Source organism: Blennius ocellaris (genome assembly GCF_963422515.1).
Source record: "Blennius ocellaris genome assembly, chromosome: 4".
Classification (NCBI taxonomy): Eukaryota; Metazoa; Chordata; class Actinopteri; order Blenniiformes; family Blenniidae; genus Blennius; species Blennius ocellaris.
In genome coordinates this window covers 14,766,424-14,779,528 of record NC_137653.1, presented here as the reverse complement: position 1 = coordinate 14,779,528, position 13,105 = coordinate 14,766,424, and the positions used below count along the sequence as shown (strand labels likewise).

At 40.2% G+C, this 13,105-nt stretch overlaps 1 protein-coding gene across 1 annotated transcript; it reads right to left on the bottom strand.

The window, feature by feature from the left end:
• Positions 1–4,190: 4,190 nt before the first annotated feature.
• On the bottom strand, positions 4,191–11,260 carry LOC308129825 (phosphatidylinositol 5-phosphate 4-kinase type-2 gamma-like; the record flags this gene model as incomplete). The annotated part of the gene is made up of 10 exons (XM_080495920.1): positions 4,191–4,271; positions 5,477–5,580; positions 5,740–5,992; positions 6,072–6,185; positions 7,304–7,342; positions 7,712–7,858; positions 9,217–9,363; positions 10,046–10,142; positions 10,923–11,020; positions 11,117–11,260. The coding sequence occupies 10 exons, from the start codon at positions 11,258–11,260 to the stop codon at positions 4,191–4,193; spliced, it is 1,224 nt and encodes a 407-aa protein (XP_080352046.1).
• Between the last annotated feature and the right edge of the window lie 1,845 nt (positions 11,261–13,105).

The following is a 13,105-nucleotide window of genomic DNA, read 5'->3' as shown; positions in this document are numbered from 1 at the left end:
TTAAGAGATACTACCTACATAGTTTTATTTCCAAAAATCTTCCAGTTCCTTTTCAACAACTCTACATTTTTGCTTTCGCAAAACTTCCACCAATGTACTTCTTAAGCTCACATATAACCGCGATGGTTGGTTTCTACATCAGTAGCAACATCCAGCTATCCTGTTGCCATGGCGACCAGTCTAGTCTACAGGTGACACACACATCACTGCTTCCACCATAGATTATTGTTTGGTTGATCCGGTTTCTCCACTCAGGCTAAATAAATGTGCACGAGGTGAATTTGTGTCTCTACATGATCCAGTCAGTGGAATCCTGGCCTGTGTGTGGCCTGCGTTTGTCCATTGTAAGCTTTAGCTGCTTTAGATTTCTACACTTAGTTGAAAAACGCCGTGTAAAGTAACACTGTGAATGACGCAGCCAGAAAGTAAAAGTAAAGGATTCCTTAAGAATCCCTCAAATCTTGAATCACTAAAGTTCAGACTGACTGAACTGCCACTTTCAAAAGTAATTGTTTCAATGAATACATTCTATTTATGTAGATACATTTGAATTTGAAGAACAGAAGAAATCAAATACTTCCTCTAAATAGTGTGACAACGTACCCACCAAAGGGGCAACGTATCACATGTTCACATTCATTTTCCAAAAAGTCCATAAATCTGTCTTAAAAAGATATTTAAAAAAAACAATGCTATAAAAAAAACCACATAATATATACCTGACACTTTATTAATTTTGTATGCAGTTTGTAGCATTGTGATGTGTCGATCAATTATATATAATGAAAAGCCAGAAAGGTTTGACAACCTGCCCCCTTACTTCTGATAGTATTACTCATATACAGTATGATAATGCAGTCAGTATTCCAATTTATTCTCCACTCTTTGAATATGAGAAGTTGTCTGTGGCCTCAAACAACATGCCTACGCATCGACGAGTGCAAAAGTAAAGAGCTGCAATAAGTTTACAGTCTGACGGAGGCACGTCTTGATTTTCTGACCCTACAGATATCAAAGGTTTGACAATGAATGTCTGTTTTAGTATGTTCGATACAGCTAGTGCATAAATGATGTTGTACATTTTGAAAAAAAAAAAAAAAAAACTAAACAAAAAAAAAGAGAGGGATTCTTTTAAAGATAGTCAAAAATTACTGTACAGAGATTTGATTTAAAAGAGAGGGGGGAAACAAGTATAAATCTAAAAATCAAAAAGTGCTTCATTTTCCAGATGGTTATTGTATGATTTGTACAGTTGAGTGTGTGTATAAAACTCAAAGGGTCACTTACTCTGCAGCGTCTTGGCTCAGTTTCCCCTTTGATAACAGCCTGATTTACTCCAAGACTGAGGTTTTATGTTCCGTTTGTATCTGTGTGTCTGGCATAAATACTGTACAGGGTGTGTGCATTACTTCAGCAGTAACTCATTATCAAGGCGAGTGTGATACTTGACACGTAGATGAAGTGAAATGCCTTGAGTTGGATTGAATGTAGAGAAGAAGAGATGAATTCATTATTACAAATACTAACATGTTTTACAGATGATAGAGTTTTGGTGGTTTGTCACGGTGTTTTATTTTTTAATCAACTAATATTATTCTCATTGTGACTAATAGGAAAAGAGGGTAACAATAGTGATAATAACGCAACACAGGTTCTCATCTATTAAAAAAAAAAACAGGCCTTTGAATGATTAAATCATATTTATGAGGGGTTGAAAATAAACAGAGGAATGTTCCCCAAATGAATATTTTTTAAAAGATACTTTAAAAAAACAACAACAAAAAAACAATCCTCCTGCAGTACTGTATGTATTTTGTGTTGATCTGAAGACTCTGCCGAGTGTACATGTATGTGATGTAAGCATCTCTCACCACCTGTATGTTTTTGGTTTTTTTTTACTCATGCAATGATACACAGAGCATTCATTATCAATACACTGAGGCGACGGCCTGAGCTGTGGTGTTTTTGTTTACAGTTGTGTCTGTTCAGATTTGTTTTATCTATGGACTTATTTTGACATTTTAATAAACTGTAGAATTTACACCGGGGAGTCAAGAGGGGAGTTGAATGACAATTGATGGGCGTTTGGAATCAAGCAGAGAGCAGCAGCTCCTGCACAAGTTAAAGTCCTCCAGCAGTCACGACTAAAAACACTCAACAGTAACAGGAGAGCTGGATGTCATACCAGTCCCCGTTTCAGGCCCTTCCGGCTTCGGCCTACTTCTTTGTAGGTCGGAGCTTCTCATTTATGAGCCGTATCTTAGTCTCTGAGGTCGATTCGATTTTTTGGATTCACAAGAGACCGAATCCCATCTTTCCTGAGAGAAAGACACAGTGGCAAATGAAGCACTATGCGCCAGAAGACGACTTAAAATTTGTAGATGTCTCATACTTTAGAACCGTATGGAACATAAACATTGGTTGGTGTCACTTTTCAAACACGATTCAGCCGTTAGGTGGGCAGCATGGTTTATCGTGCATCAAAATGTTCCCAAGGTCATTTGGTGCAGCTAGAAGAAGCCAAAATGAAAAGAAAAAAAAGAAAGAAAGAAAATTCGGCTGGAGAAAAGTTTATTATCAACTACAAGGTCAGCGTTGAATGGCTTTTTTTTTTTTTTTTTTTTTTAACAAACAGGACGATAGAAAGTGAATGAATCATTGCCATAGCCATGTGTTTGTGTCTTTCCAACAATGAGTCACACAAGGTAAAACATTTTTTTAATAATAAATCACTCCACTGTATTCGTGTACAATACAGCATCACCCTCTACAAAACCAACCAATCTCTTTTTGAAATCACATATATGAGGAGAGAGAGAGAGAGCTTTGTGGAGCCCCTTTAATACGGACAGCTTTACATGTTTATGTTCACACAACTGTGAAAAGCTCACAGCCAGAATTCAGCTCTAAAAAGCAGGATTACTAAAGCAAACACAGCAGTCAGGCACCAGACTTCGCAAACCTTTGACGGAGTTTCTTTTGCGTACACTGAGAAAACAAAAGCAAATTAATATCCAATTATTAAGAGACCATTTTTTTGTATTGGAATTCGAGAAGAAAAACAAAATACAGCACAATTGCTTGACATTCATTTTTATTTAAAGAAACATTTACATCTTGAGCCACAGAGGTTGAGCCTTTCAGTTGTCCTTGTGCATGCGCCGTTTCTTTCAGGTACGCCGGTGTCCTCCCACAGTCTCTAAATATGAATTTGTGGTTCGCCGGCAACTAAATTGTTGTGAAGGCGAGTGCGATTGTCCGTTTCTGTGTTCGACTCCTTGCCCATTGTTTATCGGGATCAACTGAAGTCCCCCACAATTAGACAAAGCCGTTTAAAAGATGAATATATGTTTAGACAAGTGAAGCAATTACTTGGTTTTCATGTGCAAGGACTCCTTAGAGAACACTTTGTATTTTATACCATCTCTTGCAGTCAGATAGGTAATTGGGCTGAAACTATGACATGAAAGTCTCCGACGTCGGGGGAAATAATTGGTGTTAGGTGACCTTTCCTGTTAGTTAACCCTGAAGGTGACGCGGCACAATAGAATTCACCGAATACAGAAAGAGGAATGTCATAACTCAAACTTCTGTCAAAATAATCTAAATGAAGCTTTATTGAGGTGTAAAAATACATTTTCCTAATTGATATACAAAAATCTAAAGAATTTTAAATCAATTTAGTGTTCCAGATGTTTTGAACTACTTCAATTTCAATATGTATATATGCTCGATTTTCAAACATCTTTCACTATTTTTCTCCTAAATATGAACATTTAAATATTAGTGAATTTCCGTTGCACTTAGAACATGACACCTGATCCCAAAAAGTTTTCCTAATCAGTGTTATCACTGAATAAGAAGTTAAAAAGAGGGAAATACAAGATGTGGTGATTCTCAGACAGAAAACTAGAAATGTCATGGATGAATATGATGGGGGGAAAAAAACATCTTTCACCTCTGGTCATCATGAAACGGACAAAAATAGTCGTTTAGTTGCATGACGCTACATGCTTGAGGGATCTTCTCTATCTGTCAAGTGTTGCCAGAGAATTAAAGGAAAACAGAACTCAGGCGCGAGTTGCCAGGAAAACCCACTGCCTTGGATATAAACTCATTAAAACGATGTTGACTTGGCACTGCGTCGGTATTGCACAGTCGCAATATCCACGTATTAAAAGATTCTTGAATTAGGCAAACATCTTAGTGATGAACTCTTTGAAACGTTTGGCATACTGCTCTGGATGAACGGTGGAGATTTCTGCACCTGCCTGCACAACACAGGGAAAAGAGATGATTAGAAAAAAGAAAAGCAAATCCAGAGGAAGCATAAGAGCAAAATAGTTTGGCTGTATACTACAGGGGTATCAGTCCACTACGAACATCTTTTATATCAATACCGAGTAAAGGCACGTACGGCAACAACAAAAGAATGGATGACGGATGAAACGTTTCCTTCAATCTGGAGTTCCCCCTTCCTGGCTAAAAGAATGGGCCGTTACCAGGTTTCTGCAAAACTTGGTAATGACCCATTTATTCAACTCGGAGGACTTTCAGTGGAGACGTCGGAAAACAAGGGTGTCAAACAAGCAGCATTCAGGCCAAATCAAACTGTACACCCACAGAATTACCTTGCACAGGGCAAAAGTTACAAGAAGAAGAAGTTAGCTGCAAGTTTTCAATAAAAGTGACTGCTGTTCCTAATCAGTCCTTTGGGATGCAACGTTTCAGTGAGAGTAGAGTTCATAAAGTAACACTGGGACTCATAACTGAGGAGAGATCAGACATGCAGCAGCAAAAAGCCAACGACCCTTTACTTGTTAAGTAGTGCAAGACTCAAAGCCATACCATGGGGGCGAGTTTGAGAAAAATTGTAGGCTGCACAAGTTGTGCTCCGAGATTCGACAAGCTTTTGCTCACGTTAAACCGAGGAGAAACACTGAGCCTGCTAACTGGGAATGAGCTGATCATTTTAATAATCAGATCTGAGGCGTTTACAGACACTTTACAAATCCTCATTTGCATCTTTCAGTCCATGATTGGATTTAGGTACACATCTGCTTCTCTTTCTCAAAACGGCAATACCCACAGTGAACGCGTTATCCCTGTCGAGGGCTTTGATTTCATTTAACTAAAATGTGTCTCCTCTTCTTTCCAGAAGTGGCTCTTCCTCAACTGCCATCATAACTGAATAGATTCCGTCTTTACCTTGAATTCAAGAAAGCAGTATTGATTACGGAAGGAAACTGGCTCAGTGTCACATATTTCATGCCGCACTTAAGCCATCATTTTACTGGACCAAAACCACGAGGATCCAACCGGGTTTTTATGTGGCCCCTGAACTTAGGAGTTAGTCACCCCTGATCCAAACCGTGCAGACCGGGGGCTCCCCAGCACCAGGGGTGCTGCTTCAACGGGATTAAAAGGTGCAGAATACAGATGCAACGAACCCCATTGAAGAACCTTGATCTCTCACCCCGTGTTTGACAGCCTTGGCGGCATGGGCAGCTTTCTTCTTGGTGTCATACGGTGTCAGCACATCAATCAGACCCATAAAATACACCTCTCTCTGAGGCGCACCTACACAGGGAAGTGATTTATACCGTTAATATGGGGGCGACATTGATTCGCACATATGACTTTGAATGCTGCGGCGCAGTGTGCAGTGAGGTCTAGTTGTCCTACAGCTCCTTTCACTTGTATGGAATTACCGGAGACATCGCAGCGGTCAGGACTCACCTACGGCGCTCTGAATAGCATACACGTCCACGTAGGGATCGAACTCGCCTGGACCCATGGGCTTGAAGGAGTTCATGTAGCCAGCTATACCTTCAGAGGCGGTGGAGTCGAGAGGAGGCGGCAGGCCATTTTCATTCTCCGCTTCCTCCTCGTAAGACGACTCCATTTCCTCCTCCTCCTCCTCCTCAGCTCGATCAACATCGTGGATACCCAGCAGTAGGCTGTAGTCCATGATCCTCATATGTACAAGAAACTGCAGACGTACACCCGTTAAGTCTCAGCCAATTAGAATCAAAATCCACAAGTACGTTGCAACGCTTTCTTTTTTTTACCTCAATGTCACGATTGAGCTTGCCCATTAGCTTTCCTTTCTCCTCGTCACTCACATACACCTTCTGCATGTTATTTCTGAAGTCTACATCCTTAAAAGTGGGCACTTCTTTCACCTAAAAATACAGAGGGAAGAATCACACATTACATCATTTGCATTTTTCCTCATTAAAACATTAGCGTTCCTATTTTCAGTAACATAAAACTCAAATAATAATCCAGAAAATTGTTTTCCAAATCAGTAGAGAGAGAAATATCAAAGGTTTCCACAGCTCTGCAGTTAATCAAACTCAATCTATTCACCCAGATATTTTTTTGTCTTTTTATATCTAGGTCAGCGTCGCCTGAGGCCAAAAGGGAGGCTTCTGATATTATTTCAATAGCCTGTTGCTAAGTGATATCTTGTTTCCTCTGAATACATTGATGACAGTCTAATCTGAAAATCACATTTGTCATAATGCACAAATAATAGTTAATCACTGGAAAAACAATTTCACACTCTTCTAAAAGTACATTTCTTGGTTTGCAGTCAGAGACGTAGCCCGTCAACCTGAGAAGAACAGCTTGAATACCAAGTACGCCCACATCTTCGCATACACCGTGGCAGCACGGGTGCAGCCATTTCCCGCTTATTAGATTTCACTTGTTTAATAAAAACACATTATGGACTTAGGCAGTATTTACACTTGTGGCGCAGTTCCTCGATCCAAGTTTGGATCCTGAACCAAACTTGGATGAGGCGAGAGACATTTAAACTCAGGTCTGTTTATTCCCCTGGTTTGGTGAAGTAATAGAAATGCCAGTATGAGCAGAAAGTAAAGTGCATGCAGAACGATTGTAGTGATGTACATTGAGATAAATGCAGCACAAGATAAGCCCTTCTGCCGTCGCTGGCAATAAAAAAGAAAAAAACAGCCCACAAAAAGCTTAAACGCATTAAAAGGACCCTCAAAGTTATGGTTTGGAGAGATTGAGAGTCACACACACGCGTAAAGAATACATACAAACTCTGAACAGAAAGCTCCGTGCAACTAGACTCAAACCTGGATTATTGTTTGGTGAGGGGGCTAACCACTACACCACCATAGGAGCCCCCCTTGTTCCAAAAATAAAAGACTTGCATATATGAGCTGACTGCAAGATGCCAGAAAGATTCCAAACGGAAATTCAGTTGTTGATGGTGTGTAACGTTATTATGCCTCCCATTCAACATCTTGCGTTAATGTGATCTCACCTTCTCCTTAAAACTTGCTTCACGAGACACCAGGGAGCCCTGAGGACAGTTGCCAAACATGTTACCGTTTAACCAAACGGCGAGCATAATCATACAGAATATATGAATACAACAGTCTGCAGTGGACTTGGGTTGACATAACTGGTTTTAGTAAGACTTTCTGAGCAGAATTATGTGAATGTGTTTACAGTGTCTTGATATAAGCATTTAAAGAGTTCAGAAGAAATTTCTCACTGTGATCATAGACCACACATATGCTATTCAGGACATGGAGAACACATTATATTTTTTATTTATTTGTCATCTATTTATGTCTTCACTGCATTCAATAAATCCAGATCGAGTGAAACAAATGTCATATGAAACTGTGCCGATGACACTCAGATGCCCAACTGGTGCAGGATTTACCTTGAGGTCGTACTTCCTATGTACTTGCAGTCGGTGGCTGCACATGTTCCTCATCACCAACAGGTACGTGTCCTCACCGTCCACAGTGACTCTGTACATGGCCAGAAACTGAGGGAGCAGTGTGCTGCCGTGGCAGGTTACGATATGCTGGAAGAGTGAATGAATGGCAACTCATTAGGGACGAATGGACATGTCAGACTTGGGGTTGAGCAAAAACGGAAAAAGCTCCTCCATTGGCACTTGATTATCAGTGAGGGTGCATCAGAGAACGGCAGCTTCAATTTACAATAGTTTGGCAAACTGCACATAATGGCCATTAATGGTGTGATTACAGGGACGTTTTTATGAGTCGGACTAAAAAGACAGGATGCATTCAGCCTCATCTGATGCGCAGTCCTCACAACCTGTAAATATTGTGCAGCTATTGATTCACAAGTGCTGGTAAAGCATGATGAAATGCATTAACGTGAAAGAAGAGGAGAAGAAGACTGAATTTGTATGCAACAAAAGGCAACAACGCAAATAGTAAGAAATGCTGTGATCAATACGTCCATATATAAACAAAATGTGTTGTTTTTTTTCCACTGAAACTCCTCAAGGCACCTTTAAAATCTTATTGCATTATCTGGTTCTTTCAGACCATTTTGTAAACAATTGTCATCAATGTTTTGACAAAGACCATGAGAAACGTTTGAAAGGCCCTTCAAACTGAGGCATCTTTTTTGTGCATTGTTCTTTTATCATCATCATTATTGTATTCCTTTTTTGTCTCGATTGTCACAGGATTCGTCTTAAACTGGGAAAGCACAGGTTAATGCAATTAGTAACAGCTGAACACCATTTCGCTGCTTTGAATACGGCTCATCTCACAGCCTCACCATCACACTTCCATACGAGCCAAACGTCTAAAGTCGCGTTTGCTTTTACAACAAATATCATTTCAGAGTTCTGCTGGGAATGGTCCCTTTTAAGATGGTACAAAGCACAATAATACCAATGCAATGTGTTCATTTTAGTAAAATGTCAAACCGTTTCTATTCAGCAGATTTAAATTGAACTTGTTTTTCAAATTTGCTTTGATATTGGTGTTTTCTTAAAAAAAAAAAGGAAAAAAAGGCCATAGCAGTATTCCCTTTATTTTGCTCTTTATTTTTGGGTATAGAGGCTACTCTTTTATAAAGTCTGAATTCAACGTAAAAGCTGGAGCCCTCTTCATGTACCATTACTTCTGGAGGAAAAAAACTCCCTATTTGAAATTCTAACACTCATCCCTCAGCTTTGATGTTGTAAAACCTTTGCCATGGCAACCAGGGTTATCATGGAAAAAAAAAGGGCACATTTTTCTCCCAGTACACAGGTGACAATGTAAAAAAATAAAATAAAAAATTAAAGCGTGAAGACTGCGGGTAAAGGAATGCATGATGAGACTCAGCAGAGTGGAACACTGAATGAATGAAATACACTTCAGTAAATATGAAATTAAAGGTTTCAGAGGTCCGTCATACCTGGTGATACTCAGAGAGGATGCTATGCATTTCTTCCACCTCCTCACTGGAAATTTCTTTTACAACCAGAGTGTGGTCGTACGAGGTCAGCAGCCCGCCACATACCCCCTCCTCATCTCGGAGTGGGGAACTGCGGGCCAAAGAGACCTGCACCAACAAGCACAGCATCATGAGCAGCGACATGTGACTTCAGACAGTGACTCACCCTGCCTGACGAAACGCTTTCACTAAAACACTCACACACATTTATTACGCAAATACAAGCATCGAGCTCCAACCAGAACATATGCACTATTATTGTACACTTTTTTTTTTTTAACACAATTCCTGCCTCAACTCTTCATTAAATATTTCCAGGGTGCTGTGAATAATATTTTATTTAAAATTAACACATAATTCTGACCCAATCAACACATTGTAAACTGTCACATTCTAGAACTCCCACAAACACCAGAAGCAACTATCTTGGTATATAGCAATAGTTGCTGAGTATATGCAATTATTATTCCCTCCTGTATTCTGTGACTGGAATTAATTCAACATTTCAGTCAAAATACGCATACAAGAGGTCTCTGATAATAATGTACTAAGCAAATGTGTACTAACCAGACAGGGAGTTGACTGTGCACCACTTTGCACATGCAAATATGACACAAAGGAAATGCAAATGTTGAAAGCACCAGGTCAATATATGAAAAAGAGATTGGCATCTAACAAAGGAAACCCTGTGTGATTACGTCTTTGAAAGAGATTGCCTTCATTTACTCAAGTAGTTTTGTTTTTGTTTTGTTTTTTCCCCCCCACATCCACTGCATGTTCATCATCGTACCTGGAAATCCTGGTCTTCAATGCCAAAGCGCTCTCGCAGGTTTCGGAACACCTGTGGGCAATACTCTTTAAATTTGAACTGCCCAGGAAGGTTCTCTCTACGGAAGCAAACAAGATTCAAAAGGCAGAACAATGACAAAGCACTGATTCATTGTGGAGTCACATTCTTTTAAAAAATAAAAATAAAAAAGCATCAAGCCAAACATTTCATATCAAACGTTTCATAAAAGACTTTTCAGCACCCTGCTGTTTGACGCTTTTTCACAGGAAAGCACATTAAAAACAACTTATTGTACCTTTATTTTTTAGTAAACTCTCAGCCTAGCAACTGCATTTGAACTTGAGAAAATCTGTTTTATTGTTCTTCTGACCCCTGTTTATGGGACTTTACTGGACCTGGATTCCTGAATGGATTAAAGGATTATTGAAAGCCACTCAGTTTTCCAGGCTCAATGCTTATAGAAAATGAACAAAGTAAGACATTTCCCAGAAACAGCTTTTGGGAAAGAAAATAAATAAATATATATATATTCTAACATTCGGACAAATACTCATCTCTGATGATCTCAAGAACTTTGTTAAATACATTTGACAACTTTTTTATCAATTTCATTTTAGCCTTTGCTCATTTGTTTGCATCGGATAGCCACTTAAATCACACAGGATAGAAAGTTTTTTGCATTTCTAACTGCAGTTTGAAGCACAAGGTCAATAGTGACGCTGTCGCCGTTGAGGGATTGAATGTTTCCAATGGAGAGCAAAGAGGTCTGCAGTTTGTGATAAGCACAAGCTGACCACCAAATCATGAGTGCAGCAACGAAACATTTGATAGAATTGTTAGGCAGCAGGATGCAGGTCCCTACAATCATGCACAGTACTTGTTGAAGAGGTGATTGTTGACTTTGATCTTGGTGCTGGCTTTGAAGTCGTCCGGGAGCAGCATGACAGGTACGGGCACCTGGCTCAGGTCGTTAATCTGCGCATGATCAGTGGATGGATAGTTGGTGGACGTGAGCGCGCGCGCGCGCGGGCAGATGGCGTGAACATAACATTAGAAAGTGTAAATAGCTACCGAATGATTGACTCCCCACATCAGCACGCTCATCACGGGGTCACTGGCTTCCTTCACTTTCTGCTGCACGAAGTGTTTCTTCTTGGTTTTCCTCTTGGGCGCCAGGGCGCTCAGCGGGTTGGAGGTGGCGCCGGGGGAAGACATGGCACTTTCCCGGGCAGCCTGTTGTCTTGTCTGCCTGCCTTTTCTGTTCTATTCTGTTCTTTTCTGTTCTATTCTGTTCTGTTCGCTCCCCTGGGTCTGCGCGAGCAGCAGGAGCGCGTGTCGTCCCGTGTATGTAAAGTGAGTGGAGGTGCGCTCAGTGCGCAGCAGCAGCAGCCCGTGTGGAGCAGTGGATCAACTCCTCCTGATCCACACACCTTTTCATCGCCTCAAACAATAGAGCAAACAGGTGCAAAGCCCCCCGGCTTCAATCAGGACCACGGCCACTGATGAAACGACGGCCAGGATATTCTGAATTATGTGGCGCTGGAGGAAACTTCATCGGAATGTCTCTTTTTTTTTAAAAATGACTCCAGATATATACCGACTGTAAATACAATATTGGTGGTTTGATTTTTAACTTCAAATACAATTTCTATGAACATTTTCAAATCTACAATTACAAGTTATTACAAGTTCAAATCCATATCTTAATATAATTGCTGTATCCGTTGATGTTTGCGTGTTTTTACTCATTTGATGAAAGTGAAGTCATATGACCTCGATCATATCTGTGACAGTTGTCATGAAAACACATCATCCTTAAAAGGAAACGCACACGTTTTAAATTCACTATACTACAGAATGAGTATTTAGTTTGTCTAAATGTGTCCAGTGAAGTCACATGACATTAGATGAATAATTTACAATGTTTACTTGTTTCCCCAAAGAGAGAGAGACTAACTCCACTGCTGGTCACTTCAAATTAAAGTCAATGTTGTAGTATTATCCACTACAGCACTCAGACTCTCAGCTTGTTGCACACAATAGTTTTACCTAAACCTCCAAAGAAACTAAGGTTGTAGTTGTTTCAGATGAATGAGGTCATTGGCTGAGATGAGCCTCCTCGCTCTTACCATTCTTACTGCCAAGGGCCGCAGCTGAATTTTCACTTTTATTTTTATTTTTTTTGCCACAGCCTCAAGCCTGACTGAAGTATTTTCTTTGAAAATTACAAGATTGATAAATCGTAAAAAGAAAAAAAAAACATCTAAAAACTTTCATATGGGTGACGTTAATTTCCCTGTAGGTGTAAAAGTGAACGTATATCTCGTTATCTTTGTCTTATGGTGGACAGTATTGTAGCGATAACGGAGCTCGTCGCTGCAGTGCACGATGGAAGTTCTGTTTGTCGTGTTCTGGAGGTTATTGTTTTTTTTGCGACGAGTTTGTGGTTCTGCTGTTGTACTTTTGTTACTAAGTTCATGTAATGATAATTGTTGCATCTGGTTTGGATTGGTTTGTTTGTTGCAAGAAGGCAACCAGGAGTGAGGTTGGTATTGAGGAAAGTCTGGTTCTGCAATTAAGTACTTATTCAGCTAATGACTTCAAAATGACCGCCATCAGATTGGATGGGCAAAATATCTGGATCTAGGTATTTCCTCGGCACTTGCCTCTTGGATACCGGCTGACGTTAGTAGGCCGAAGAAGAAATGAAGATGTGATCCGTCATTTGCAGCAGGACTCCATCACGAGCGTATCATTCCAAAAAAAAAAGAAGAAAGAGCATATCATTCCTAAAACAAGGAGCATCTCAAGGCAAAGCCCTCAAGAACAGAGGAGGCCGGTCTACAGCTGCTCCGCTGCTCCAGGACTTTGTGTTGGGTGATTGGTTCACCGAGGGTGGAGGACCTCATCAGGTGGGGGCTATGGAGTGATCACGGAGTTGGTCATCATAGTGCATGATGGATTTCTGTTTGTCGTGTTCCGGAAGTTATTGCGGGATGCATGTGGGTTTTTTGTAGTGAGTGTGGTTCTGTGTTGTGCTTTTGTTACTTAGTTCATGTT